General features: G+C 42.5%; 1 protein-coding gene across 1 annotated transcript; it reads right to left on the bottom strand.

Annotated features, from left to right (window-relative positions):
* Window positions 1-3,600: 3,600 nt before the first annotated feature.
* Window positions 3,601-11,597, bottom strand: FGF20 (fibroblast growth factor 20; the record flags this gene model as incomplete). The annotated part of the gene is made up of 3 exons (XM_081130150.1): window positions 3,601-4,094; window positions 5,888-5,991; window positions 11,312-11,597. 3 exons carry the CDS (start codon window positions 11,595-11,597, stop codon window positions 3,849-3,851), a joined length of 636 nt encoding a protein of 211 aa, XP_080986276.1. The 3' UTR covers window positions 3,601-3,848.
* Window positions 11,598-12,775: the final 1,178 nt, after the last annotated feature.

Genomic DNA, 12,775 nt, shown 5'->3' with positions numbered 1-12,775 from the left:
CTTTATGCTGAAATGCAAAGAAATGGGCCTCATAGGTCTCTCTTAAAGGGTTCTGTTTCTACCTCCCAATGGCTTTTCATGGAAGCATGAATTTCACAGGAATTGCTGGAGAGCTGGCTAATGAAAAGATCTGGATTTGGTCTGGGCTTGCTGTCTGTGCCACGATTTCCCTGTGGGCTAAGACAAAGGGTCAGTGGATTTGGGATAACCTTCCCCAGTTCCTAAGAGGAACACTGGTAAGTTGCTGAGATTCAGAGGCAATCAATAGGACACAAGAATCAGCTAAACTTGCTGGCACAGCAGCCATAGCAACAACCTTGGCAAACCCTCTGCACAGATAGCAACAAGCCACTTCAAAATCACTGGGAGCTGAGCCAAGAGAGGGAACACTGAGACAAGGACTTTGTAAATCTTAAGGATAAACTCCCTGCACATGAAAAACAAAGAACAACTTCCAAAGCATTTCCTTTGATTTCTTTTGATCTCCCTTAATTTAAGAAGCCTGGCCCTAAAGTCTGGAGCTCAGGCCCAATCTTTCAAAGGGAAGAACAAATTGCCCCAAAGTCCTTAACATGCAGGCAGGTCCATTAAAACATTAGATCTGCCTGGGAAGACCTGTTTTGAACAAAGGATAATAGTGAAGAATCTCAGGTACCTTTAGATATAGGATCAAAAATAACGTTAATTCTGGGAAACTAGAATGTAAGTAGAGAAATTATTTTGACTGTTGAAGGATATGGAGGAGAGTGTAGCTGATGTTTCTGGGTTGTGATCATTGCTGGATACAGAGGACCTAAGAAGTTTTCCTGAAGTGATATCTCCTTTCCCTGAGTGTGTGATTGCCAGTGATTTATTGCAATTCTAGGGATGGAAAGAGTCTTCAAAAGGTTAAAGAGTAGAACCCAAACAATGGGGCCTGCCAACGGGGAGCCCAGAACAACCATGTATCACAATTGCAAATATGAAATAGTTCCAAAAGTTCCAAAGTGCAGTAGGAGTCTACCAAATTACATAACAAGGGTATTGAAGGAGCTGGGAGTATAATCCCATGTACCACTTACCGCTTTAACTCCCAGGTTTGACTAGTCTAAAATAGTGATGAACATTAAATCAATGTTTTAATAATCCGTGGTCACCGATGTGACAAATGCATTTTTTTAGATCCCTATTAACTTTGGTCATCAATCTAGTTTGCTTGCATTTGTACAGAATTGTGCCTTTATTGTCCTACTGTAGGGATAAATTCCCTAGCACTGGTAAAAGTAGGAATTACTTTATTCTGAAGGTTATTAAATCATCTTTACTATTTTTTACATTCATAAAACCAAAAGGTTTTGAGCTGAAACATTTTTCTCTGTCTCTGTCACCCTGAACACACTCAAGTGGACACACAGACAACTTCCCCAACACACACACATTCCCATGTAGCTTTATTGAAGTTATATGTTAAATTCTCTACCCTCACCCCACATATCACCATTAATTTATTTCAACTGGAGGGTGAACAAATAGGAATAACTCCAGAGCATTAAAGCAACAGTCAGTCTTGCCAATCAAAGTGTGGTCCATGGCCTAGCAGCATCAAGCAGCATCAAGCAACATTGCTAGAAATGCAAAATCTCATCTCTCTCTCCCCCCGCCCCAATCTATAGATGAACAGACCCATCCTTTATCAGGATCCTCCAGGTGATTTCATGGGTACTTTAGTTTGAGTAACACTGCTTTAGACTAGCTGTTCTCAGAGTCTAGTCTCCAAACCAACAGCATCATTATTACCTGGGAACCTAGTAAAATGCAAAATTTTGGGTCCCACCCCAGACCTACATGTCAGAAACTCTTCAACTGGGGCCCAGCAATCTGTGTTTTATCAGGTTTCCAGGTTGGGAACTGGTGAGAGCTGCTACCATTATTACTACCATATCCCCAACGATGATTGCTCATCTGAGTACTGACATTGACAACTGTTGCCAGAGACAAGTAAACCTCAGAAAAGCCTTTAAGAACCTCCGGGCTTGTAGCTGCACGGCTTTCTAAACTCATCTGTGCCACTCTCCCAGCTGGTCACTAAGCTCCAGCCACAAAGCTCTCTCTTGCCTTCGACACTCTGGACTCCCTGTTGCCTCTTCCCGGAAGGCTCTTCTCCTCTTAGTCTGGCTGGCACTTCTTATCCTTTAGGGCCCATGAAAAATGTCACCTCTTCAGGGAAGACTTCTCTGACTCATCAGAATCTATTCTCGCCTGGCTGGCATCTCTCAGCGGTTGAACATCAACCTAGGATCCAGGAAATCATAGTTCGATTGCGGGTCAGGGCACATGCCCAGTTGCAGGCTTGATCCCCAGTGTGGGGGGGGGGGGCAGGAGGCAGCCGATCAATGACTCTCTCACCATTGATGTTTCTCTCTCTCTCTCCCTCTCCCTTCCTCTCTCTGAAATCAATAGATATATTAAATATATATATGTTCTTTTCCCATGTCTGAGCCTTGTTTTCCTCATAAAGCCTGTCACAATTCACAATTATGGTATTTGTTGTTTATTTGTTTACCATCTGTGTCCTTACTAGACATTAAGCTCCATGATGCAGGGCCCACCTCTGCCTTGAGCACCACCTCGTGCCTAACAGTATCTTCGTAGAGCAGGCTTTAATGAATATTTACTGGATACAGACTAAATAGGAGCTATAATGGGAAATATACCAGACTCAGATAAGTAGATGGAGCCTTACCATTGTTAGTGGTGGTACCACCAAGACTAACTGTTTCTGTGAATGTAGTGGGTAAAAGAAATGGTCTCTTCCCCCTGAATCAAGAAAATACATAAGTTGTCCATAGTGTTTGATAGTTTTCAACATTAGAAGTTCTCTAAGTACTGGAGGTTTTCTCAAGGGTACTTAAATTTTTTTCATTTAAAAAAATTGTATTATGCAATTAGAATAACTCGCAGCTGAAAAAGAATGAAGCCAAAGCATAAAATAAAAATGTTTAATTCCCTTTCGAATGTGTGTTGAATTCAATACAAACTGATAAAGCATTTTTCTAGGTCAGAGGAACCAATGTTACATTTAGAAGGCAACTGACTGCAAAAATATATAATCTATGCTATCCTTTATTTTTAAAAAGAAACTCAAGATCTTATTCTGTGTTTAATTATTGTAATAATGATGTCTTCTTTACAGACAAAGACACCACAGCAAAATAATGGCACAATAAAGACATTTTTGTTGTTGTTTTTCTCTTTGTAATATCTTCATATACCAGTAAAAAATAAACTCTTTAATAAATAAATATATAATAAATATTTGCAAATTGAAAATGTATAAATAGGTCCATCCTTTAAAAAAAAAAAAGTTCCGTCTTGGTGTGGCATGTTTTATAGTCCACATTCTACCCAGGTTTTTTACATAGAATGCCATAACCTGCAAAATCCTTCAAGGTCCTTAAAATATATGTAGCAGTAATCCTGGCCAACTATGTCAATCCATTTCTTCAACATGAAGTATCTACTTTTAATGTGACTTTTAAAGTAAACATCATCCAGAGAGGTGAGGCACCAGAGCAGCAAACTAGGTGGGGGGTTCCCATTCTCCACAGGTGAACAGATTTTCAGCTTCAATCTACTAGTGAGGACTGAGCCAGCGTACCTAAGGGAACTCAAGCCACTTATAAAGACAGATCTTGACCAATGTCGAAATGTTTTTGTTTGTTCTTAATATGCTTTCCAAATTCAGTCTTCCAATGGAAAACAGGCTCTGTAACATTCTGAATGTCTCCTCGGGTTATTATTTTATGATGGGATCTCTAATAAGAAAGAATGGTTGTAGTTTAGTTCTTCAGGAAAGACAGGATCACACTTTACGCATATATCAGTATGTCCTTATACAACGCAGGAACTCTTTCTGGGTCCACTGGTCTAGGCAGAAAATGAGTGAACTTCTGATGTCTTTTGGACCTGGCACCATCTCTTGGAGTTCCGTCTTTGTTAAGTGCCACAAAATATCTTCGGCCAGTGTCTCCATGTTTATATATGTTGGACGAATAGGTATTATACCAGTTCTCTTCAAATTGCTCCCTAAAGATGCATTCAGAAGTCAGTTTCTCCTAAAAGAGAGCAGATAACTAGCATTAAAAAAAAAATTCTTTGAGAGAATTTTTTAAAGAAAAATCTCAACTCTACCTTTTTATTTCTTTGTCTATAATTATATCCTTGCCAAGGAAGGGGAAAGATTAAATTGTTTTTGCTTTATTTTGCTTTAATTCTTATGTAATCTGGAATTCTTTTTCCCAGCAGTTCAGTTCAAAGGACTTTGTTTAATGTCAATTATCAATTTTATTTTCAAATACTTAAAAAGTTATTCTGAATTTTCTTATGCTCCATTTTATTTCCCTCTTACAACCATCACCACCAAAAAGGCCTTGTAATTTATGTTGTTCCATCATTAGATGTCAAAGTTCTACACAGAAAGTCTCTACTACATCTTGAAACATTTCAAGATCTTGCTAATATCCAAATTCCTAATTTAAGATCATCATACCAAATCATAGAGCTTCACTTTATGAATTTATTAATTGTTTGATGACACATTCCCCATGATTAACTTTGATCTGGATGTTACTATTAGGTAAACGCAGTAAAAGCCCAGTGATTCCTTATATCTTCAAGATTGACTGTATATTGTCTAAGGAATGGACCACAGCTGACTTTTTTAAATCTAACACATACACGAAAAAGGGAGATTATGTGCATGTTTTTCTCCTTCCATTGTAATTCTACCCCTATGATTGTTACACAACATAGTATTTCTCTTTCTTCTGAGCTGACAGAAAGCCTGGAAAGAGCAAGGTTTGCCCTTACAAAGGACAGATATTAAGTGGAATACCACTTACTGACATATTATAACCAATTTTCTACAGTGTATATTGAGATTCTAATTGCATATTGTGGTCTCAGTTGAGATTTTAATAATTTTTAAAAAAGGTACCAGACAGTGCCATCAGTTAAATCATAAATAAGTGAATTCTTTGTAAATAGTTAGAGACTTTGACTTTAAGAAGTGATTTCATATGAGCAGATGGGTGGGAGAACGGCACACAGTTACACTCTACCAACTTTCTTAAAATTATATCAGCAATTGGGAACAAATAAAAAATATTACCATTGAAAGAGAAAAATTTATATGTTGCCAAAGGCTGAGTTTTATATTATCCTGTTACTCTAATTGTTCTAAAAAATACTTCTCATATTGATGAACTATTAACCTAAAAGTTTACTTTAAGCCTCATATTTAAAAACATTTATAGTAGAACCACAGATGCACACTTATCCTCAGTGGAAAGTTAAAAATTGCCCAACACAACTCTGAGTGAGCTCATGGCTACTGTAATTATCAAGAATGCATATCTGGTCAAACTAGTGTGGTTACCATCATTTGTTGCATCTTACAGTGATCTAAGGTTTCACTCACTCATTTCCTGTCTACAAAGGTCAGCAAACAAGTGACATATATTTAGCTAAAGAAGATGACGATGGGTAGGGAAATTTTACATTCACTGAACATAAAGGCAAAAGGAATATAACATGGCAGAAAGGAAACTGCTCCCATTTTCTTTACCTCTGGTGGGAATGACCAAAATCAGAAGGAAAGTAGAAAGACCCAAGATAATGGGCAGGAAAAACTAGTGAGCTGAAAGCAATAAGGGTTTCGGTTCAGAAAAGAAAACTGAGTTACTATACTATCGCCCAGACACATAGAAACACATCGGGATGTAAATTTTTAATTTGTACGTAAATATATTTTATGTATTTCTTGTGAAATGCATTATTAGTAGACATTTTACTTACAAAACTGACAGTCATTGTTTTATGAATTACATAATTTTTAAAAAATACGTACTGATCCGTAGAGTTCTCCTTTGTCATTCATTCCAAGGTAAAGACCACTGTCCACGCCTCTGATACTGACCAGTCCCACGGCCACACTGATGAATTCCAGGATACCTACATTTATAAACAAAATAATGATTTGTATTTATTAATGAACATATGACAAATGAAAATCTTCCAAACAGCAGACCAACATGTGTGTGAAAGTCCTCTGTAAACTGAAAAGTGCTGTACAATTGTCAATCTAATGATCCTCTCACTTATAGATGGGGGGAAAAAACTAAAAAGAAAAAATGCTCATCGTGGTATTATATTAAGGGTATAAAACCTTAAGCCAGACTGACCTGGGTTTGAATTCCAGTTCGGTAATTAACTGGCTATTTGGACTATGCAAATCATTTGTCTTCTTTGAACTTCAATCTCCTTATACGCAAATTGAGTTCAATGCCTCCCTACAGGAGAGAGGTTGGGGCTAACACACACATCTAGGCATTCTACAAATGGAAGCCATTATTATCACAAATTAGTATATAACAGAGGTGTTCTTAGGTCTCTGTGATTCCATTAGTTAATTATAACCATGCTCTATTAATTACCCTTTGGGGGGGGGGGGGGTGCTTACTATGAATCAAGACAATTTCTTTCTAGCTGCAGCCAGTAGATCTTACATGGGTATGTTAGTATTTTATAGTTTATTGAGAGTCTTCTATTTACATTTTCTATCTCGTCCCCCAAACCAGTTCCCTAACACAGGTATGGAGATACTATTATCCCCATTTCCATCTAAAGAAACTGAGACTCAAAGAGGTTTATTGACTTGCCTAAGGGCATGACGTTTGTAATTAATAGAACTGACACTTGAGCTCACACTTCTGAGCCCTAATCCAGTGTTTCTACTTCAGGGTACAGTTTCTTGAAGACAATACAGTAGTTTCAAAACTTTATAGATTGTATAATATGCTATTTTCTGTCACAAGATTCTTAAACGTAAATTTTGTATTTCAAAGAAATAAAAGAACTTTCTAGTTCGCTAAATGTGTTAGTCAAATACCAAGAATTTAGCATGCAATTCAATTTTTCTATCAATAATTTTCTAAAATTATTTGCATTTATCAGAAGGTAAATCAGTGTCAAAACCTCCAGTTAATACACTAAAATACCACAGTAAAAAAAAACAAACCTTGATGCTTGCCTCTGCAACACCCTTTTTCTAACCTTTGGACTAATGTCTTTGTCTTGTTCTCCCCCTGAGCCTGCTGGAAAAGTATATAGACATACTTTCTGTACTTGGAACTTCCTTCCTCAATGGCTTTCTGCCTTCGCCCATTCACCCCCTCTTAAGCTCTACAAACAGTGTAAATCTGCACCATTTAGTCTGACTCTTGCTTTTAAGTCATTTCTTGATTTATTGTGCAAGTTTCTATTTGGACACGTGATGTTCCCAGGTCCAAGGGAAAGTACAAAATCTAGCTATTTGCTTATACGGAGGGCTCTGTTCTGTCCAGAGCCTATTTCATTCTTTGGCGGAAGCACAGATTCTTAAGTTCTAAATGTAGATTCTTAAGGGCTCAAATGAGCTCTTTCAAACTATCAGAGATCGTGTAGAACACTAGAGCTATCAAGGATCTTACAGCAACAATACATTACTAAATGGTCTATAAGTGGTTTCAAAGAGTCAGTGTCCCTAAGGCAGAGAGAAGATAAGATACAGCAAGAAGACACAGACTCCAAAGAATAGCCATTATAATGACAAATGCAGAGGTAGGGCAATTAAACTGGCTATCAAGCTCATTAGTGAGTGGTTCATATTTAGAAATAAAAATATTGGGCCAAGTCATGATTGGTAGAAGCAGATATATTAATGGAATTTCATCCAGGATATACTTACAAATGTGTAATTACCTGAAGTTGTATTGAATGTTAAATTCAAATTGAAAGGAATGCTATGGCTTACATGTAACTTAATTCTCTTTAAGTATCTGATTTACATTAAGATGCTCCTGTCTTTCAAAGGACAGGAACTGATTTACTGATTAGGATGCACAATAGGACCAGTTTTCAAATACAATAAAACATGTCTCATTTGCATACAGACCAATTCTATAACAGATCTTATAAAGTATTCATTTTTCTTGCAAAACTAAAATCACCTATGCTTTAATTCTCATCTTAACATAATGCTGTCTTACCAAAAATATGTAGTTGTAGAAAGATAAAAATTACATATATTCTCAGGATAATTATATTCAATAGTTTCAACTTTATTAAATAACATCCCAAACTTCATACCTAACCAGGTATAAACAATTTTTTGCAATGGCCCGTAAGGTTGATGGAAAAAGGGTTATGTGTTTTCTGTGTTCCTCTTAAAGATTTTAGCCACACTTTTTACTTCTGATTCTTTTTCTTCTCAAGGAAATAGTATACCACAGAGTAATTTGTAGTCATTAGATTCTTAAATGAGATTTGACAAGTCTTTCTTATTTATAATATGAGGTGGCAACTAAGCTAATTCCTTCACAAAGAGTAGACATGAAAAACTTTCCTTAAGAGGTAATCACAGATTTTAGATAGATTTTCTAATGCCCAGTGTCCCATAAAAAGACTTGGAGGTACTTTGTCTTCTGGTATCATTTTCAAAGCCAGCCTTCTTTAAATCATAATAAACAGGTGAGCCAACCCACAATGCAACCACATCAGACAAATCTATGGAGAACAGGGGAGAATAAAGGGAAAGCCTTTAAAGAAATATGTTTGATCTCAGGTTAAGCTTTTTTTAAGCAATGATTCCATGTTTATGTATTAGGCAAAGTCTTCCTAGTGTACTACTGTGCAGGGAAACTCTATTATAAATATAGCTCTTTGATAGCAAATTATTTTAACCTCACCAGGACCCTTCTGTCTATTGATGCGGTTTTGAAATTTAGAAATCCAGGATTCTCAACTTTTTACTTAATTATGGCCAAATCAGTATAAATTATCAAACATGTTAATTTATTTTAACATCTGAAATAGCCAATCTCAACCTTTTTCAAAATTCCTTTTTGATGACACAGAAATGAGTTTAAAATAAAACAGCAAAATTATATCATAACTAGTAATTAAAACACTAGCAAAACAAGGCAAGTAAAGAAAGAAGCATATAAAACTATATACATGGTAAACATAAGCTTTCTTCTCACCTACCCTCCTTTGTAGTCAATTACGAGGGCTGAGCTCTCAGGGGCCACTAGGAGGCACTGTAATGCATTGTAGAGTCTGTTCCCTGCTTCAGGCTACCAGGCTAATCTGGGTTATCTTCTCTATGTGTGACAGTAAATATTTTGTTGATAAGTAGCCTCCCACCATAGAGTCATAAACCAGCACAAAATCAGTCTAAGTCACATTTTTGCAATCACTAAATACTTATACAAAATTTTAGCAAAAAGTTCTCATAAGATAGTAATTTTGATATGCAATCTTCATTTCTTAAGAAATGGATTTAAATACCAGTTTAACAAGTGTTATCAAGTCTATGAATATTTACTAATCTCTTCCAATAGGGCCAGTCTTCTAAAGAGGCACAATGTGGAAGAAGCAACTCTTGTTGTTGGGGAGATTGCAGGTGAATTACAAGTGTCTTAAACGCAGAATTTCAAAGGCTACATTATGGGAAGTCTGAATATGACCTAAACTTAACTTCCACCTGATCTACTTATAGGATAGGCCTTAACACATTTGTGTCCATTTCTAAATCTTCTGGTAGCGGGAGGATTTTTGTCGTGAAGGAAGCGCAGTAATTCTTGGCAGTAATTCGAGAGAACTGAGCCAGCTGGTGTCAGCAAAGTTCTTTAGAATCGGGATCTCAGACTCTTCAATTTAGAAACCACTTTCCAAAAGTGACCCCAAGGTTGGCCACTAGGTCATGACACTTTTGACTCATAGTGGGAATTTGGAAGAGATCAGTGGAAGCTGCAAACATGTGGGTTTTAAAAAGTTAATTTTCTAAGCCTTTGAGTGCTACCAAATGACCACCACATGCTCCTTTCTACATCTACAGTGACACACGCCACTCCGTCCAAAGATTTACACTTTTCCAAAGTTTTAATGAGTACTACAAGCCCAAACGGGGATGAGAGTAAGACAAGATAAGAGAAGGCCATTTAGAGATGAGATTCTCAAAGAATCCCACAGTGCTGAGGGAGGGGAAGGAAACCTGATCCCGCCTTGGGCCTTTTCACATTGCTGCACACAAATAAATGGTAATCTTTTAAAAAATAAAAAATAAAAAATAGTGATTCTCTCCAATGATGTCCCAAATTGGATGTTCAAAACCCTTTGAGAGTGCTAGGCACTTAACTATGATGAAAACTTCTGCATTGGGGGAAAGATCCTGGGAGATCAGAGCCAGAAAGCATCTTAAAGGGGTCACCTAACTTAACCCCATCACTACACAATCCAGAAAACCAAGGCTCAGGCTGGTGAGGACACTGGCTAGTTGGAGAGTCATTAACCGCGGAGACCTGATGATTTCCCGGCCTAGTGACTTCCCCAGCCGCCTTCACAACCGGCCCCTTGTTTCCGCAGGGAGCCCCTCCTGCTCCCAGGCCCTGCTGGAGGTACTCCGACACCGGTCCCCCGGCGTTCCCACCCATATCTCCTTTCGCTTCCCCATTTCCTCTTACGTGCGGTCACCGCCAAGATCTTTGCTTTCGGATTTCACAATTTCTAAAGCGCCGCTGGGCTGAGGGGCTGGGCATGCTCAGTGGCCAGGTGGGCTTTTTTTTCTTTTTCTCAAACAGAACTTAAGAGAGCGCGGAGGGTCGCGGCCAGGTGAGCCTGACAGCGGCGAGCGCCCCGGGCAAGGCCGCCTGCGCCCCTCCCGCGAACGCGCGCGGCCTGCGGGTGACACGGACGCGCCCCGCGCCCCGCGCCCCGCGCCCCGCGCCCCGCGCCCCGCGCCCCGCGCCCCGCGCCCCGCGCCCCGCGCCCCGCGCCCCGCCCCGGAGCGCGCCTCCCAGCGCGGCCCTGCGTGCGCACCTGCGGGGCCGCTTAAAGAAGTGCCACGCTCCCTGTTATTAATTTTTGCTGAAAACAAAACGGTAGACGGTCCTGGGGAAAACTGAGAGAAAGTAGTAAGAAATAATATGGGGATTTAAAAAACAACAAAAACAAAAGAAAATAAAGAAACGGCTGCCCGCGCGAGGTGAGGAGCGCGCGGAAGGTGCCAGGCAGCGGGATGGGCAGGAACGTGAGATGCGTGCGGAGCCCCCACCTTCACCCCCACCCGCCCCCAGCCCGCGGAGTCCTGACCGAAACTCAGAGGACGAGTCCCGCGGGCCCCCGCCGGCCCCCTTCAGCCCCAGCCCCGCGCCTCGCCCCGGGAGGGCCGCGCGTCCCGGCCCCGCGCAGGCGGGCGGGCGGTGGAGAGGAGCCCGGCGGGGGCGGCACCTACCGAAGAGGCTGTGGTCCTGCCGGGTGCCCTGCACGCGGCCGTCGGGCAGGATCTGCAGGTGGAAGCCGGTGCGGCAGTAGAGCTGGCGGCGGCGCAGGATGCCGTGCAGGTGCGCCAGCTCCGCCGCCCCCGCGCCGCCGCGCGCGCCCCGCTCCGCCGCGCCCCGCCGCTCGCCCAGCAGGGCCGGCCGCTCGCCCGCGGGGGGCAGCAGGAAGTGCGAGCCCACCTGCTGGCCCAGGCCCTCCAGGCCTCCCAGGAAGCCCCCGACCTCGGCCAGGGGAGCCATGGAGCGGGCGGAGCGCGAGGCGGGGGTCCCGCAAAACAAAAGATCCCGGGTGGAGTGTAGCGGGAATGGGAGGTGAAGGAAAATTACGGCGAAACGCGCGCGGAAAGTTGGGCTCGGCTACTCGCGCGCGGCCGCCGGGCGGACTGGACGCCGGGACGGCGGGGACGCGGTCGCCGTCTTGGGTCGCTCTGGTCTCCGCGGGGAGGCGGGGGCCGGCTGCTGGCTTTGCAGGAACATCTACGGCCGCGGCCGCCCGGGCTGGGGCAGGGGCAGGGGCTCCGGCGGCGCGCCCCGATCAGCCCGGCCCCGCGTGCGTGCGCGCCGAGTATATACGCCGGTCCTCTTGACATATGCTAATCAGGGCCTTTCATGCGCGCCGCGGCGGCCCGGGTGAAATCTTAAACCGGCCTCCTCTCAACGCGTTTTTGCTCTTCGGCAGTGCCCAAAAGGGGCCCGTGGCGGTTCTCTCTCCGTGCCGTCGCAAAGATCATCCCCGCGCTCGGCCAGAGCTGGCCGGCGACCTCGGGGCGGCGCCGTCGAGGCCCCCGCTCGGGGCTGGCTGTGGAACCACCTGGGGGCCGCTGCGCCGCCGCTGCGCCCGCGCCTCGGCCGCGAGCCGCTCGGCCGCCCGCGCGCAGGTATATAGGCGGGGACGCGGGGGCAGGGGGGGCTGCGGGGGGGGAGGCGGGGGGAGCTGGACTCCTCGCGGCTGGGAGCCTGCCGTGGACAGGTGCAAGGAAAGGTAAGAGGGGGAAAGGGGGAGAGGGCGTTACCCGAGGCTCAGACCTGCCCAGACACACATGAAAGGAAAATCAAAGCTTTGACAGTTTAACTCGCTAATTTTAAAACACTAATAAAATGTACAAGCATTACTCTTTTCTTTTATCATTCAGATGGGGGATTTTCTTTACATAATCGGGGTTAGGTTAGAAACGCACGTGCCCCCTCCCCCTTCCCAGGTTCTCTTTAATGTTTATCGTTACTCAGCACAAGATGTAACCAAGGTTGTCTCGTATCTATATGGAAGTTTTAGCATTCGTGCTGAGGTCATGGGCTTTTAATCAGTACAATATAACAATATAATAAATCCTGAATCTAGGGGCTACAAGTAAATCCAAACAGGACGAAAAGAGATCGTGTTGGTGCTTATGTTGGCCACGAATAGGGATTTGAATATC

Source organism: Miniopterus schreibersii (genome assembly GCF_964146895.1).
Source record: "Miniopterus schreibersii genome assembly, chromosome: 2".
Classification (NCBI taxonomy): domain Eukaryota; kingdom Metazoa; phylum Chordata; class Mammalia; order Chiroptera; family Miniopteridae; genus Miniopterus; species Miniopterus schreibersii.
Note: the sequence above shows the minus strand (reverse complement) of the source record. Positions and strands in the feature narration are given on the sequence as shown.